The sequence below is a fragment of the Schistocerca nitens genome, chromosome 5 (genome assembly GCF_023898315.1).
Source record: "Schistocerca nitens isolate TAMUIC-IGC-003100 chromosome 5, iqSchNite1.1, whole genome shotgun sequence".
NCBI classification, from domain to species: Eukaryota; Metazoa; Arthropoda; class Insecta; order Orthoptera; family Acrididae; genus Schistocerca; species Schistocerca nitens.
In genome coordinates, this window is record NC_064618.1 from 342,855,368 (window position 1) to 342,873,247 (window position 17,880).

General features: G+C 38.9%; 1 protein-coding gene across 1 annotated transcript in view; it reads left to right on the forward strand.

Annotated features, from left to right (window-relative positions):
• The window catches only part of LOC126259929 (centrosome-associated protein 350-like), a 169,359-nt gene that overhangs the window by 4,281 nt on the left and 147,198 nt on the right, over nucleotides 1-17,880 (forward strand). The window contains exons 3-8 of the mRNA XM_049957021.1: nucleotides 763-887; nucleotides 1,073-1,174; nucleotides 1,412-1,511; nucleotides 3,172-3,500; nucleotides 8,425-8,510; nucleotides 8,810-8,948. Coding sequence (XP_049812978.1) covers nucleotides 763-887; nucleotides 1,073-1,174; nucleotides 1,412-1,511; nucleotides 3,172-3,500; nucleotides 8,425-8,510; nucleotides 8,810-8,948 — 881 coding nt within the window. The remainder of the gene's footprint in view (nucleotides 1-762; nucleotides 888-1,072; nucleotides 1,175-1,411; nucleotides 1,512-3,171; nucleotides 3,501-8,424; nucleotides 8,511-8,809; nucleotides 8,949-17,880) is intronic.

Sequence of the window (17,880 nt, forward strand, 5' to 3'; positions counted from 1 at the left end):
CTATACCAGGCCATGAATAAGGGTCACACGTAAGCAACAAGGAAACTAGGCGTCGTGAGAAGTTCCATGGCGAGGCTCGGCCAGCTGCCACAATGGAACAAATGCGTACCTATGGTACATTACATTAAAAAAATTTTCTAAGAACTAGCTACTAAGTCAGGGCAAGAAAATTTACATTCAGATATTATAATAAGAGGGTGAAACCCCACTACAGTAACTAATAAATTAGTATGGGAGACACAGGCATGTGAAGCATGAAATATCTTTAACATAAAACAGGCAAATTAAGAAACACCTTTGCAACTGGTGTCATCACTGTGAAGTATGCAACAGATAATACTTACCATGGTACCACATGTTAGGATTTCTTTCAAATTGCATAAGGAGCAAAGGCATAATGACTGCTACAGTATCTCTGTGCATAATGTAATTAGTCTTGTGTGTGACAACTTCATAGGCATACTAAGGTAACACAAGTGATAGGGTCAAATCACAGTGCTGGAATACAGAGCAACACAGGTGATCTGTTGGGTCAAATCATGAAGTGTAATTAAAAAGTGAGCCCAACAGTGGTATTAAATGGGACAGGCTGACAGCAAAGGAATTTACATAGAATTGACTAACTTTGGACCTCACCTTGTGAAAGATAAGCCACAGAAAACTCACTCAATTCACATTGACCTGAAGTGAGTAGTTAAATGTCAAGTATAAACATAAGTTATTTGTCCATATTTCATCATATCATGTTTTTCCATTTTGCAGTATGCGAAGTTGATCCAGGAAGAAGCAATGCGTGCACATGAGCAGGACATTCTTCTGGACACAACAGAGCAGGCACTCCTTGATCGATTCAAGACTGACATGATGTCACTTGAAACAAACAAAAGGTCTAATTCCTTTTTTACTTTCTACATGGCATTTCAAATATTTTGTATTTTCAAGACTTTTCACTTAAATACAATCTGCAATAAATAATGAAGTAACGGTCTGTTCATGTCCTAGTAGAGCATTTACATATCCCTATTTAATGGTATATAAGTTCTTTTTCCATTTCATCTGCTCTGCATTACAGACAGTTGAAGCAGTGTGGCAAAGAAAACCTCGTCCCATCTGTTAAAAAAAAGCAGCGAGCCCTTGTTCTGAAACTCGAGCATGACAGAGAAGAGATAAAAAGGTCTGTTTATATGTTCAAATTTCTCCATATTTAACACGATTTCTATAAAAAAAACTCATCAGGAACCGAAACAATAATTTCATCTCAGTTGATAACTTATCCATGTTTTATTACTGGCTAATTAGTAATAATGTGCTGTATACACAGATGCCCATACATTATCATGTTTAAGCTCACAAGAAACAGTTATTTTGACTGAATTATATTTGTTGGCCCTGATTTATCTTTTCCTGACAGGTTGCGAAATATGTACATGGAAGCATCTAAGGAATGGAGAAATCTGCTCTTGCAACACCTAAATCTTGCCAGATGTAATGTGACAGACAACAAAACCTTGGTATGTGGTCTATTTTGTTTCTAGATTCTAATTTAGCAAGTGTAATAGAAACAATGAGCCTGCTGCTGTATCATATTTTTGTTTTCGCCTTGGCCTATGATGTTCTGAAACTTCCCGTAAATGCATATGGTTCTATACACTGTAACATGTTGTTTTTGTCTTTCTCCCACAATAGGAAGCATAATTGTGTGATATGGGGCAATTATTAAAGATTCTTTTTTCAGTACAATGTGAACAATTAATGTTTATAGTGTTTGTTTACAGTCCAATGGCAACAGCAGTTCTTTTAAACAAATCAATATTTCTTACAATGGCTTTACAAAACTGTCCTAGCTATCCTTCCCAATCTCCTTTTCGTCTTAGTTGTCTTTGAAGGTGGCACAATGATTACCAAAGTACTATCTTTGACACCTCCCCCCCCCCCCTCAGTTCTCTCTCTCTCTCTTCTCTGTCCCCCTCTCCCTCCCTCTCTCTCTCTCTCTCTCTCTTCTCTGTCCCCCTCTCCCTCCCTCTCTCTCCCCCCACTCTTTTTTGACCTGTAATGTTGTAAGTACATAAAACTTCACCTCCTGCAGGCAAGTGATGGCGAACAGTTTCTGTCTCATGTTTTATAACTTTCGCAAGTGAATTGCCTTTGATAGTTACTAGACCTAGACCTAGAAATGTGAAGCAATAGTAACTCCAGTTTGGAATACCAGCAGTATTAAAAGCTATAATATGGAACAGTCTTTACATTGTGCCTATTCACTATATAGATGAGGTCTCATCTTTACGGTGAATAGTAACCAATCCTCCTCCTAATATTGTTAATACTAGAAATATTTCAGCTTTCAGGCAAAGTTCTCCTTCAGAAGTAGAACTCACTCACTGCCTTAGCACTTGAAGATAGTAGCCATGTGTGCGTGAGCTGCTATTGTGTGAATGTGTGCTAGTTTTACTTCTGAAGGTGGACTTTGTCCAAAAGCTGAAATATTTCTAGTACACACTTTTGTTGTGCCTGCCTGCGACTCCACACCTCCTGTATATGGTGCTTAGTAATTGTTGTTATTTCATATTTTAATCTTTTTTATAGCATATTTACTTATTGCTAAAAAATTGTAATGTATTTATCTTCTTGCTCCCGTCCATGGCCATGTTAGGAGGTTACATGTCCATTTAACACTTAATAACAGGACTGATCTCCTCTTTCCTTAAATGAAACAGGGTTTCATTGTGTGGTTTAAAAACAAAATTGCAGAAAATGAACTTGCACCCCTTTATCTCTCCAGTACAAATATGCTGTTCTCAAAGTGTGAGCATGTTGTTAAAGTGAATGTATTACACATTTATTAAGCAATGTAGCATGAAAATATTAAACAAACACCTGCTACATCACTCTAAAGAAAGTTGTTTTATATGTTTATAAAGATCTGTTGCAGTCCATAAAATTAGTGAGAGATCTTTAAATGAAGATGACAAGCATTTCAAATTTTCATCAGTATATTTACTGAGCAACGTAAATCAAAAGTTCACCAAATTTCTTCACACTCTGTATGTGGGGAATAGTATGCGTCAATGTATCAAAACAAGGTGTTTTCTTATGTTTGGGATATTTCTGTTGGCCTTTGTGTTAACAAGGAGGTCCACAAAGAAATTTAAATATTTTACACAACTTTCTCAGGGAACACCGCTACAAGAAAGAGCACTGACAACAGCAACAAGCATCAGCACAGAGCCAGGAAACCCCATGAACTCAGAAACAAAGAAATCTGTTGTTCCCAGTACTTCACCTGTGCAGACAGAAGTCTCTTCAAGCATACAAACAGAATTGTCACAACATTCAGCTCAAAGTACAAGATCAGTGGGTTCAGGTTCCTGGAGTTCCAACCAAAAGAAAGAAAATTCTCCAGTTCAAAGCAGTGTAGATGCTTGTACAGATTTAACAAAAACTGAAACAGCTGCTCAGACAAATTCAGCTGAAAGTAGACACAGTCTTCTTCCAAGCAAGAGGTGAGTTAAATATGTGCTTTGTATTCTAATATTAATGACTAATCCATTTGCATAATATAGAAAATTAATTACTGTAGTAATTCGATTTTGCCAACTAGATTTTTAAAAAATAAGAAATATGCTAGTAATTTCTTTAAGTTACCATTGTTAGGAGTAACACTAGAAGCAATTACTTGAGTACTAATCTGTTTGCTTTTTTATGTTCCATTGGTCCATAAAACAGAAATTAAGTCATACAGTCTGGTTACAATTGTGTGTTGATTCTAACATGTGAATAGTATCAAAATTACGGTAATATTAGTCAACAACATGGTTAGTTTCAAAAAGTGCTTGATTGTGATACAAAGTAAGCACCATACTGAACGGATGATAAACCAGTATTGAATGTTAGAATAATACATACTGAACAATGTAGCTACAACTGCAATTCACTTATAATTTCTTGAATGTGTGCATAATGGTGTTTTGTCAAGTTTTTGGTTTTAATTATATTACTGTAATACAAATAATTTCATATTTCCTATGACAGATTACTTGACTTTTTTTGACTAAAACTATCATCAGTTTCTCCACATTTGAAGTGTGCTGGTTCCACAATTGTTGTTCAGTTAATGAAAAGCCATCCCAGTTGCGTAACTGGAACTTTATTAACTCCCCACAACTGGTTTCGTCCTTTATATTATGTCATTATCAAGTGTATCTGAACTTCTATTGTTAGTGCATATATGAATATTTTACAGAATGGGAGATGGGAGACATACACATACAGTATAAGTACAAAACAATTATATAACTTAAAAGCGAAATGTACTTGAAAAGTTTTCTGCCCTTTGATATCGTGTACTCCCTAGGGAGGCCGCCTACATGAACTTGACAAGACCAGTTATGGTTGTGCACTGCACATTTAGTTGACACATGCATGCAGTTTAATTTATCACACTGTTATGTGACAAAATGATGTCCTCATTATAAACATTGAGAACTAGGAAATGGACGTCAAAAAAAAAAAGGAATGTGAAAAGACTTGAACCGTAGCTGCATGGTGGATGTGGGTTTGATGTCACAGCAGTCTACTCTTTGAGCCATAATGGCTGGTACTGTAGTGTAGGTGATAAACATTGCTCTCTATGTTCTGATACACTGCATAATGTGACATTGTTGTTAGGTCCTCATTCTCATACATGTGTTTTCAAAATGCGTCTGATTTGCTTTTGCTAGGTAAACTCTTGTCTTGATTCGGGATGAGGAATTGCATGCTGACATCAAAGTGTGGCATTTTCTCAGCAGTCTTGGTATTCCTCTTGCTGGATCACACGAAGTGCCATCTCAAAATTTTCTTGTATATTATCTATCATTGCAAATCTCCGTACTTTCAACGAGGTTTTCAACTTTGGAAATAAGGAACACCTCATTCTCATTTGCGCAATCCAAAAGATCTTCAAAGATTCTGAGGTGAAAGTCTGTAGTGACTCATGCGCTGTGTGATAATCTCTGCAGCAAAACGATGCATTCAAAGATGCCATGTCAGGATTTCATGACATGATCCATCTGAGATGTCATATTCGTCTGCAATCTCGTGGACAGTCAGTCTTGAATTGGAATGCACAATTTCGCTGACATTCCTGACATATGCGTTATCGGTAGGCGACAAAGGGCTTCCTGAACAAATCATATTAACTTCCATCCAACAATTTTTAAACCGTGTGCAACCACTCGTAAGGCTTAAGCACACATCACTGTAGGTTTCCTGCATCATTTGGTGTGTGCCTGTAAAGATTTTCTTTGAGATTCATACAAAATGTAATGCAGAAGTTTTGCTCCTCTAACTCTGCCATCTTGAAATTCACAAACTGTGTGACATAACATACAGCACTGAACAATAGCTAACAGGCAAACAACAATGAAACTTCTAGCAGCCACACATTAAGCACAGGCATTTGCAGATATGCCAACCACATTTCACTCCAACACACCATTGGCATGAAATTACGAATGTTATGGAATTTTTTGAACAGACCTCGTATATCCATATTATGTACTAACAATATCAGTTACAGATACATGTGGTAATGACCTAATATAAAGGCCAAATCTGGTCATGTAGACTCCATAAAAATCTAATTAAGCAGCCGGAGTGGATTTTCATTAACATAACATTAATCTTGGTATTTTGTTCTTTTCTTTCTTTCATCAATAAAAACATTTAATAATTTATTTCATACAGGAAGGACTTTAACATTGCCTACATAAATTTAAACTTCTCATTTCACCTTTGTTTCAGTAAATATATGTGCCTGAAAAAAAAAGAAAGAAAAAAAGAAAGAAAAAAATCAAGCACCCTCAAGACGTGGTCAGGTGTCAATGTAGCTTCATACACATACACAGTCTTGGCAATATGTTAATGATTAGAGCTGCAATTCCCTGGCAGGTAGAATGACTACCAGAGTGCATTAGTGTTGCTAACGTCTGGTGTTGTTACCAGGTCTGGTAGGGTGTAAAAAGCATCAGATGTTCAGTGATCAATGTGAAGGACACAGAGTTGCCATGTAATAGTGTGAGACAGAGTTACCAGTATCTGACAGTGTTTAAAAGGCCTCTTATTGAGTGTCTCCACTTGGCATGTGTAATCATGCAATATTCAGATTTGTGGCCCATTCAGGTATGACAGTGTCCAATGTTGGACTGCATGTGAACATGAGCAAAAGCATACTTCTCTTGAAGGCTCCAGTCAACTACTTATAATCACCATATAGAGGATCATCACATTGTGCATCAAGCACATCATAACCTGTGGCTGCTTTGTAATATTTTATGTCATCCCACACTATGGTTGGAGACTAGCTGCAGCCAGATGAGGGAAGTACCATCCCATGCATGGGCTGCCTTTTTAACACCACATCACAACACAAACAGTTGTGTTTAAAGTGGTGCTGTGACAGCGAAGCATGGACTGCCAGTGAATGACATCACACTGTGTTCAGCAATTAGTTGTGTTTCTGTGCTATCCTGGGTGATAATCGTCAACGATTCCTGGGTGATAACCGTCAATGAATGGGATGGCAACCTTGGGAGAGGTGCCATTCTTCCACTGTTTTGGATAGGCACGGAGTTGTACTCTTCAAACCATGGTTACAGGAATGTGGGATATATTACAGGGAGAGTGCTCATCTCTGTGCAGTCAGAAAAGCTGATGTTGGAAGGAAGGATCCAGATGGCACAGGTTGTGAAGCAGTCATTGAACTGAAGGACATTGTGTTGGGCAGAAAGCTCAGCGGCTTGGGTGGGACCACTACCTCTTGGTCAAAGTCTGTCAGTGACCATTTAAGCAGACAGTAGCTTTTTGGTTGACACACCCACATAGAATGCAGCACAGTGGTTGCAGCTTAGTTTGTGGATCACTTGACTGCTTTCACAGGTAGCCCAGCCTTTGAAAGGGTAGGTGGTGATTGTGACTGAATTGGAGTAGATGAAGGTGGGAAGATGAATGGGACATGCCTTTCATCTAGGTCTATTACATGTATGTGAGCCATGAGGCAAGGGGGTTGGAAGCAGTAATTGAATAGGGATAGACGAGGATATTGTGGAGGTTTGGTAGGTGGCAGAATTCCCATCCGAGATCAAAAACAAAGCCACACAGTTCTCGTGGTTTAAAATGCACGAAGATACAACAATACACGTGCGTCGATCAATAGTAATTTGCTTACCTGGCATGCAGTGTTTGATACTATGCTGAATCCACCCTTTTTTTCCCCTCTGAAATAGAAAAATCAAAATGGGAACACCTTAGGAAGGAGAGAATAATTCAAAACTTTGGCAATCTGAGATCAGTTGAGCCAAGAAAAATTCCATTAAAATAAAGTTCCACTTGGCCTAGGTTTCAGCATATGAATTTTCTAAACAAAATATTATTGCTGAGAGCTGTGCACAGTTCATTGAAAGCAGAGGTAAGATAGTTATCTACAACTTGTGATATTACATACTCCAAGAAATATGAAAGCTAAAATGTCAAATGGGGCTTTTTATGTCCTATAACAGTTAGAATGGTAATAAGAGATTAATTTTCTCATTTCATCATTCAGCAATTGCGGCCTCTGCCATGCACAAAGGTATTTCATTGTTAATTCTTCATGTAAAATATACCATACTTTTTTGTCTAATGACCAATTATCCAAAACCATATTGTACATGTTCTCTTTATTCATTTGTGGTTGATATTTTAAAATGCCCTCCATGTGGACAATTTTGAAATGAAACAGCCGATACATCGTCACTTTCCCTAATCATAGATGAATATTTGTCGGTGATGGCATTTCTAATAAATAGTTTGCCATCACTGTATTCCAAATAGTTTAAAATACACAGGCCGGCCGCGGTGGTCTCGCGGTTCTAGGCGCGCAGTCAGGAACCGTGCGACTGCTACGGTCGCAGGTTCGAATCCTGCCTCGGGCATGGATGTGTGTGATGTCCTTAGGTTAGTTAGGTTTAAGTAGTTCTAAGTTCTAGGGGACTAATGACCACAGCAGTTGAGTCCCATAGTGCTCAGAGCCATTTTTAAAATACACAGGAAATCACTATTTTAAAAAGACCTATAAATAAAACTGTTTCATAGATGATGTTGATATTTGCTATATCAGTGCACAAGATCTGTGCTGTTGATGTTGAAAACACTTACCTGAAATTATTTGACTAAAATCACTGCAATGCGTAGTTGCTGGGTGTAGTAGTGCACCGATTCCTTTGTACCTGAAGATAAAAATCTTCTTTATTTTATCTAAATGACTGTTATTAAAGAATCATTGCAGATGATGTCTGGGTTTTAAGAATACCCATGCCACCAGAGATACATCACTTCACAGTTGAGTCATTATTCTTAAATACACCACTACCATGTTGGTTACCAGTTTGCTTTTCTGATTATGTGCAGATTATGGTCTCATGATGAAATATCCAACTGGGAACAGTCACCAGGTGAAGATAAAACGAGAGTAAGGCCATTCAGATATCACAGAGGTAAGTCTCTAGTTAAGATCCATTGAATTGCATTTTGAGAGACAAGCAGCATTACCTGAAAGTAGTGTAGAAAATGACGAGTTTAAGAACTGTAGAATAATTTATCTCATTAAAACAGTGACAGATCAGTAAATTATTTTAAACAAAACCACAAGTCAGGAATGAACCCAAGAGAAACAGTTTATTCTTTAAAAATCAATTATGTATCTTAGTGCATTCTTTTTGTGAATTTCCTAGATGAAAGAGATGAAAGTCCTTTATATTAAATTGTCATTTTCTAAATATTTACTCTTACACAGATCACAGTATTTCCCCAATGAGAGTGCTGAAAACTGAGAAGCAGAACATAAATCTGAGTGGAAGTGCTGATTTTCTCCACATGGAAAATAATTCTGCAACCACTTGCTTTGATAGAGACTTTATTTCAGGGAAAAACAGGTACAGTATATGGGTTCAAGATAGTTTAGAACTATTTAAGTACAACCTTAATGTACTGTTTGGTTTAATGTTTTGCGTAATGTTCCTTTCATTGTGTTCCCTCACCCTGTTACCTTTAACAATTACCATCTGGAAGGGAGTCTCACATAATTCCTCTCTGTATTTCTCACAGTATTACTATGTCACTAATTTTTAAAGGATAAATAGTGAAAAAAGCCATTAGTGTATCACTGGTCTGTCACCATTGTGTTCCTCAGATGAACTGTTGTTTTCTGCATTTGAGTTCCATACCAGTTAGCACCTGCCGTGGTGCAAAGAGAATACAGTTGTAGTATTGATTTATTGCCTCACTATATTCAGAGAGAAATGTACAGTTACAATTCAAAAAAAACCTAGACTTGCAGCTGATAACTATGTATTTATCAGCAATTTCATAGAAAAACCCTTGTTCAGTAGCTTTACTTTCTCCAAAGTTGCAAGAAGCTATGGACTAGAGTAAACACACAGACTGTTAATTTCCCTGCATCAAAATAACAAAGTGACTACAACTAATTTTAGGACAGCTGCCAATCAGTAACCAATTATTGAATAGTCTTAACTCATGTCTTCTGTTTTTCTCATTGTTGTCATATAGCTTTGCATCTCAGGTGTCAGTCATCTGATATTGGTTGATGACACTCATTGCCAGTTATGTAACTGCTTTCATTTTGTAGTTTCTCTGTGTAGTGTCTGTTTTTCACACAACACCCTGCCTGTAGCTAGCACTGAAAGTACGCAGACTATTACAATCCTGCAAAGTGAACTCATTACTGAATATTAAGAAAGAGTATGTGAGCAAATGCAGTGTGGAACTGTGCAGCTTCAACTGACATAAACATACTGTGTGGACTGCTGCATTTATCTTTTGATATTTGTCAGAATAGCTGTTGCTTTATTTGCTTCATAATCCAGCCCTTTCTGATAGATCCCTTCATAACAGAAATTAAATTGTACAGTCTTTCCTTTTTCCAAATTTGTTTTCCCACCGACATAATTATTGTGTTATCCACAAAGGATAAAATTTTGTGGTTCTTTCTGTTAAGTTAATGTGCTGTTTATTAGCTGTTCATGAATTTATCTTCTTAAAATAACTATTTTTTAAATCCCAGCATTTTCCTATAGGATTGTTGTTACATTTATCTATATTTTGTCACACATCTATCAGCATTCCATAACTTCAGTAAAAGGTCAAATATGTTCAACATCTGGGAAGTATTTATCCGTAGCTAGAAATCTTTCTACCTCCTCGTTTCAGTTAAAGGTGTTTGGAACAGAACTACTCTGCATCCATTGAGAGGAAATTAAAGTTGTTCCTCTTATCACTGTGTGTGCACGTGTGTGAGCATGCACACCTATGCATTGTAAATACTGTTGATGTTACAAAATATTTTTGTTGGTAATGTTATACAGCTTTGACAAACTTTAGAAATTACATTACATAGCACCATAAGCTGCTGTTTAATTCTTTAATGTGTGAGTGGATATCGAGCATCCATAGTACAAATGTCATGCACAAGAGAAAATTTTAGGTGAAGATGACATTTCAAAATTCTAGTAAAAATACAGGCAATTCATGTCAAAACCGTAATATTGATATAATATGATTAGTCATAAAAAGGTAGTTCCATAGAGCATCAGTTATAGATAACCATCCAATCTAAGGAACACACGAAATAGAATTGCAAAAGATCACAAACAACTGTTGTGTGAAACATCCCTAACCTGTAAATGCCATAGATCTGGTTCTAATTAATTGACCTGGTAACTAGCTGTACACGATATTCCAAAAACTTTAAATGGATTTTTTTTTTCCATTCAAAATCTAACTTTCGTTTTTAGCATGATGTGAAAAAATTTCCAGCTCTTCCTTGAGGTCCATATGTCTAGCTTTCTCTGCTTTATGTAAACTGCAAAATTTTATAGCCTAAAGAAGCAACATGGGTGCGAGCACTTGAAGAACCCAGTGTTCAGTGGACTTTCTCATGTTTTCAAAATTTTTGTTACCTTCTTATAGGGCTCCATATCAAGACTTTCTTAAATATTGATATGCAGTTTGGCAGCTTGTGCAGTTTTTGTGCTGATTGCTTGAAGAAGGTCAAGGACACTACAAACCTCCGACAGTTGTCGGAGAAGATAATGGCATCTTTATAAATAATAATGTTATACAAGATTTTGCTTATGTTAGCGGGGACGTCTGCAAAGTTCTCTTTTACAGTTTCAGATTTCTGACAGTCTTTTTGTTGTGCCTATCTGTGACTGAGCATGTTTTACATTTTCTACCTATTTAGAATAATTATCAGTAAAGGTGCATAGACAGTCTTGCTGGAAATTCTATCTAGTAGAATTTGCGAGCTGCAGCAAAGACCATTCTTTTCCTTTAACCAACCATGTGGTTGATGGCGGTTCTGAAAGTACTTACCAACTTCACTAATAATCTTCATTATACTTGTAGATGTTACTTCTTGTACTAGTAAATTAATGTAGTGAGACAAAGAACCTTATGTTAACAAGTCAGGCAGGTTTTATTTCAAAACCTGTCTCATTTTTATCATGTTATTTTCATTCACAATGCAACCAGAAAATATTTTCTTCTGAATATTTTCTTCATACATTTTAATTGAATTTTTCAAAGACTCTCCTCAGTATTTAGCTGTCTCTTGGTTAGCCTCACAATCAGTTGCTTTTACTAGACGTTCTTGTTGGCCTGTATGTGTATAGTGGTTCTATACTTAAGTCATTCTTTATATTATATCACTCATCACATAGAAGTAAAGCGCTGTTAACCTCCTTTAACTTGTTTTTTATTTGCATCATCCTCATCGGCAACTTTATGAAGCACCAACCCACTTCATAATTTGACGAGATTAGGACCAACATAACCAGGCCGCAGTACTTGGATCGTGTCTTTGTATCCTTGACTTAAATCTGCATTGAAGGCTGTATTATTAGCATGAAAGAACTTTGCCATTAATAGATCCAGTTTTGCCCTCTGTTGATCACTGGTAATAATTACAAAGTCTACCGAGCTAATTTGTTTTTTCTTCAATTTTGTTGAAGTTAAATGTTGACTTACGACATCCTACTACTAGTGTATCAGTATTACTGTTGCAACTGGAGCTACTAGAGGGAGAATCCATTTGCAGAATAGAATATTATTGTTGTGTACTGCTGGAGCTAAATCATGTATATCTAACTCCAGAGGAGTTTAAAATTTTTCTCTCCTGTCTTCAGATGACTTTTTATTCTTTCAGTTTTGACAATGACCTCAACAGTGTAGTGCTTACAAAAAGCTTTCTTTTTTTAATAGCCATATATTGCAGTCCACTCTGCTGGTGCCTTTCTTCCAGACCTGAATAGAATGATGCTGAAAATTTACCTATGGATCATTCTTTGTCAGCCCATTCGATGAATTTTTGTGTGAACATTCGCTCATGTCTCCATAGAACATTGGTAAAATTTAACATTCATTGAAGCAATACTGTTTGAGATTAGTCACTTGTTTGACTCCATGTGCAACTCTGAGCGCGCGCGCGCGCGCGCGCGCGCGCACACACACACACACACACACACACACACACACACACACACACACACACAGAGAGAGAGAGAGAGAGAGAGAGAGAGAGAGAGAGAGAGAGAGAGAGAGAGCACAAATTTCTGGCAACATTGAGCTTGTTTTATCTCGGGAAATATTTTATTTGAAGAAATTAAATTTGGCCATGTTGTACAACTTCGTGCGCTCTCGTAAGAATAATTATGAAAGGAATTTTATGAGCCAGGAAATTTTAGATAAAGTTGCCCAAAAAAATTGGCTCCTGAACAAATTCAAGGATTCCCTTCTTATATCTCAGGTACTGGAACATATGATGAATGTGAAACTTAGTGTGTAGTAACCTAATAGCACAAAGTTTGCAAATGCAAAGTTTCGTGTATATACCACTTTCCAATACTGAGTAAATGAACGCAAAGTTGAAGATCTTGTAAAAAGAAAAAAAAAATGCAATTTTGTAAAAACATAATAAAATGCAGTATGTTCTATCTCATTTTACAAAAAACAATGTGTTCTATAAAACTTACCAAATTGGACTCATTAGAAAGATCATGGTTTTAACCACTAAAAAGGGGAGGTAGAGGAGTGGAAAAAAGAGTAAGTGGGTGTTTTATTGGAGGCTGTGTATGGTGGAATAGGAGCAGGGAAGGGGATATGTGGATGAAAGGCAGGGCTAACAAAGTTTGAGACCAGAAGTTACAGGAATGTGGGATATATTACAGGGAGAGTGCTCATCTCTGTGCAATCAGAAAAGCTGGTGTTGGAAGGAAGGATCCAGATGGCACAGGTTGTGAAGCAGTCATTGAACTGAAGAACATTGTGTTGGGCAGAAAGCTCAGCGGCTTGGGTGGGACCACTACCTCTTGGTCAAAGTCTGTCAGTGACCATTCAAGCAGACAGTAGCTTTTTGGTTGACACACCCACATAGAATGCAGCACAGTGGTTGCAGCTTAGTTTGTGGATCACTTGACTGCTTTCACAGGTAGCCCAGCCTTTGAAAGGGTAGGTGGTGATTGTGACTGAATTGGAGTAGAAGGTGGGAAGATGAATGGGACATGCCTTTCATCTAGGTCTATTACATGTATGTGAGCCATGAGGCAAGGGGGTTGGAAGCAGTAATTGAATAGGGATAGACGAGTATATTGTGGAGGTTTGGTGGGTGACAGAATACTACTGTGGGAGGGGAGGGAAGTATAGTGGAGGGATATCCCTCATTTCAGGGCACGACGAGAGGTGGTCTAAACCCTGGCAGAGAATGTGATGCCGTTTCTTCAGTTCTTGGTGGTACTGAGGATGAGGGGAATGCTCCATTGTGGCTGGGCGATGGGACTCTGGGAAGTAGTGGGTGACGAGATAAAGCAAGGTAGATCTGCTTTTGTACAAGATTGGGAGGGTAATTACGGTCTGTGTAGTTGTTTGGTACATTTGGGGAGATGCAGTACCCACAGTTGGCTAGGTTGTATGGAAGTGATTTGTTGGTATGGAATGGATGGCAGCTGTCAAAGTGGAGGTATTGCTGGTGGTTCATAGGTTTGATGTGGACAGATGTATTGAAATATCCCTCTTTGAAGCGGAGTCAGCTTCAAGGAAGGTGGCTTGTTGGGTACAGGAGGACTACGTGAAGTGAGTGGTGGAGATGATGATGAGGTTCTGAAGGAATATGAGCAGGGTATCCTCATCCTTGATCCAGATCATGAAGATGTCATCAGTGATTATCAACCAGGTGAGGGTGTTGGGGTTCTGAATGGTAGATTGTCCATAAACAGAATGGTGCTGTGTGGGAACCTATTGCCGTATTATGGATTTGTTTGTAAGTGATGCCTTCAAAAGTGTAGTAATTGTGGATGAGAATGTAGTTGGTCGTGGTGACCAGGTAGGAAGTTGTAAGTTTGGAATAATTCAGGCATTGGGAAGGGTAGTTTTCAATAATGGCAAAGCCATGGGCATTAGGGATGTTAGTGTAAATGGAGGTAGCATCAATTGTGATAAGCAGGACATCATGCAGTACAGGAACAGGACCTTTGAAGAGTTGATGGGGGAAATGGTTGGTGTTTTTTATATTTTATATAGGAGGTTAGGTCACAGGCAATAGGCTGATGGTGTTGAACTATGACAGTAGAGATTCTCTCAGTGGGGACACATTAAATGGCTTCAATGTGACATCCTGGGTGCCTGTTTTTATGTACTTGAGGAAACACATGAAAGGTAAGTGTGCAGGGAGAGGTAGGGGTGAAGAGAGAGAGAGACACAAGGGAGAGGTTCTGGGATGGGACTAGGGATTTGAGGAGAGACTGGAGAGCATGCCAGAATTCTGGAATGGGGCCACTGTGACAGGGTTTGTGGGTGGACAGCTGGTGGAGTCCTTCCTACAGGCAATTCCTAAGGTTAAAAACCACAGTGGTGGAGTCTTTGTCGCAGGTAGGATTATAGTTTTGGGATCAGTTTTTAGGTGGTGGATTGTGGTACTTTCTGTATATGTAAGGCTAGTTTCCATGTTGATGGGTTGTGGAAATGACGAGGCAAGGTTCGAGGTTACGAAATTCTGCTGTGTTAACAGGGTGATATGAGAGCAGTGGGGGTGGATCAAGGTTGAATGGAGGATGAAACAGTCAGGCATGGTTCAACTATGAATTTGGATTGACTCTGATTGGCACAGTTAATAACAAAAAAGTGTCTTCACTGTAGGGACCAGGAGATGAAAGAAGGTCTTTAACAAGTCCAACTTGATTGAATTTTGGACTGAGGGAAAAGGTAAGGCCTTTGGAAAGAACTAATGCTTCTATGGGACTAAACCCTAGTCCTAGAAAAGTATCAGTCCTTTCCAAAGACATTAACCTTTTTTCCTACTCCCAAATTCAACCATGCCCCTGCCACTCTCCACATTCCTACCTACTACATGCACCCAATGTCCATAAGCCCAACAGTCCAGGATGCCACATTGTGACCAGTTACTTAGCATCCCCTGAGAAAATCTCTGCTCTCATAGACCAACACTGTCAGCCAATTACCTGTAACCTGCCGTCCTATATGAAAGATGCTAACCATTTACTCCACCAACTCTCCACAGTTCCTGTCCCTTTACTACACAGCAGTCTGCTCCTCACTACTGATGCTACCTCCCTTAACACTAATATTCCTTTTGCCCATAGCCTTCCTGCTACTGATCACTACCTTTCCCAATGCCTGACCTACTCCAAACTGACAACCTCCTTCCTGGTCACCATGACCAACTATATCCTCACCCACAGTTACTTTACCTCTAAAGGCATCACTTACAAACAAATAGTGGTACAGCACTGGGCACCAACTTGTGCCAACCTATTCGTGGATGATGTAGAGGAAACCTTCCTAACCACCCAGAATCCCAAACTCTTTACCTGGTTCATATTATATTGACATCTTCATGATCTGGATCAAGGGTGACAACATCCCATCCACACTCCTCCAGAAGCTCATCCCCTTCTCCTGCATTCGTTTCACCTGGTCCTTCTGAACCCAACAAGCCACCATCCTCGATGTTCATCTCAACTTCAAAGACCGTCGCATCTGTAGTGACGAACAATCCCTCTCAAAATATACCAAGTGTCTCACCGAGGCCTTCAAAGACTTAATTACAGACAGTAATTACAGAAACAGATCTCCCTTGAATTCTCTCTCGAGTCACCCGCCACTCCCAGAGTCCCACTGACCAGCCACAAAGTACCAAGGACTGGAGCAACTGGATCACATTCTCTTCCAGGGTTTCAGTTACCTCCTGCCTACCCTGAAATGAGGCATATCCTACCTACTAGCCTTCCTGTCCCTCCCAAAATAGTATTCCACCACCCTCCAAACCTTTGCAATATCCTCTTTCTTCCTTGTTCCACCTCTCTCCCAAACCTTCCCCTCATGGCTCATATCCCTTTAAAAGACCTAAATGCAAAACTTGTCCCATACATCCTCCCACCACCACCACCACCACCACAACATACATGTGCCACAAGCATCATCTATCTCATCAAAGGCAGGACTACTTGTGGAAGCAGTCATGTAATCTACTAACAAGGTACCATCACTGTGCTGTGTTCCACCTGGGCATGACAACCAAAAAGCTGTCTGTTTACATGCACAGGCATTGGCAAACTGTGGCCAAGAGACAGCTTGACAACTCAGTTGATGGGTATAGTGCCCAACACAACATTCTTCACTTCAATGGCTGCTTCACAGCCTACATGATCTGGATCCTTCTTACCAGCTCTAGCTTTCCTGAACTGCACAGGTGGCATTGCTGCCTGCAATATATGCTATGTTCCCATACCCCCCCCACCCCCCCAGTGTCACCCTTTGTTAGTCCCTGTCCTTCAGTCCCTTTGCCTTCACCACTCCACACCAAACCACTCACAATCCTTTTTCCCCCTTCTCTACTCCCCAGTTCCCTGCTGATCCTACTGATTGCACCTAGTTGCCCTATCCCCTCCCTAACACATCCCTACGTGATTCCACATGCCGCACTTTACTGTTCCTCGCCCTACCCTGCTCTCTCCCCCCACCCAGCCTCCTCCTTACCCCCACCATCCATATTGCTTCTCCCATCATGTGCAGTTGCTCACAGTTCGGCCTTTGTGGCCAGAGACAGTTGTCACATGTGTGTGAGTTGTGCTTGCATGAATGTGTGTGTTGTCTACATTAGAAGAAGGTTGTTTGGCCAAAAGCACGCATGTTTAGCAGTCTTTTCGTTGTGCCTGTCTGTGACTCAGCACCACTTCTATATGATGAGAAACAATCTATCCTTTTCATTGTATTGTTATTACTCCACCCTGGATTTTCCACAGTTTTATCATATATTTTTACAAAAAATTCTACCATCATTGCAGAATGATGTAAAAATGGCAAAAATACCGAAATGAGCTCATTGTGATAGACATACAATGAATTAATAAAGTTTCAATAAAATAGGACAAAAACTTGAAAGGATTTATTTAATATTCATCTGATTATATCTTTACAATGTACTCTGTCATTCACTGCAGTGAATTGTCCTTCCAACTCAGAAGTGTAACTAAGTGGCTAGGTTTTTATTGCAACATGGCATATTCTTAATATGCGATATCATGGATATCCTAATGTGCGACAGTATTGCATATTACACACACTGTCTCATATTAAAATAACTTCAGCATGTCACCCAATTAGCTGGATTCATATTTTTACCAAGTGGTTTGACAATTTTGTGAACTTTATGAAGCCACCTAGTGGTAATACTACTACTATTTTAATACATGATGACAGGGTTGCCACAGGTTCTGAAATTCAGGGAATGTCACGGAATTTCAAACACATCAGGGAAATCATGGAAATTTGAAG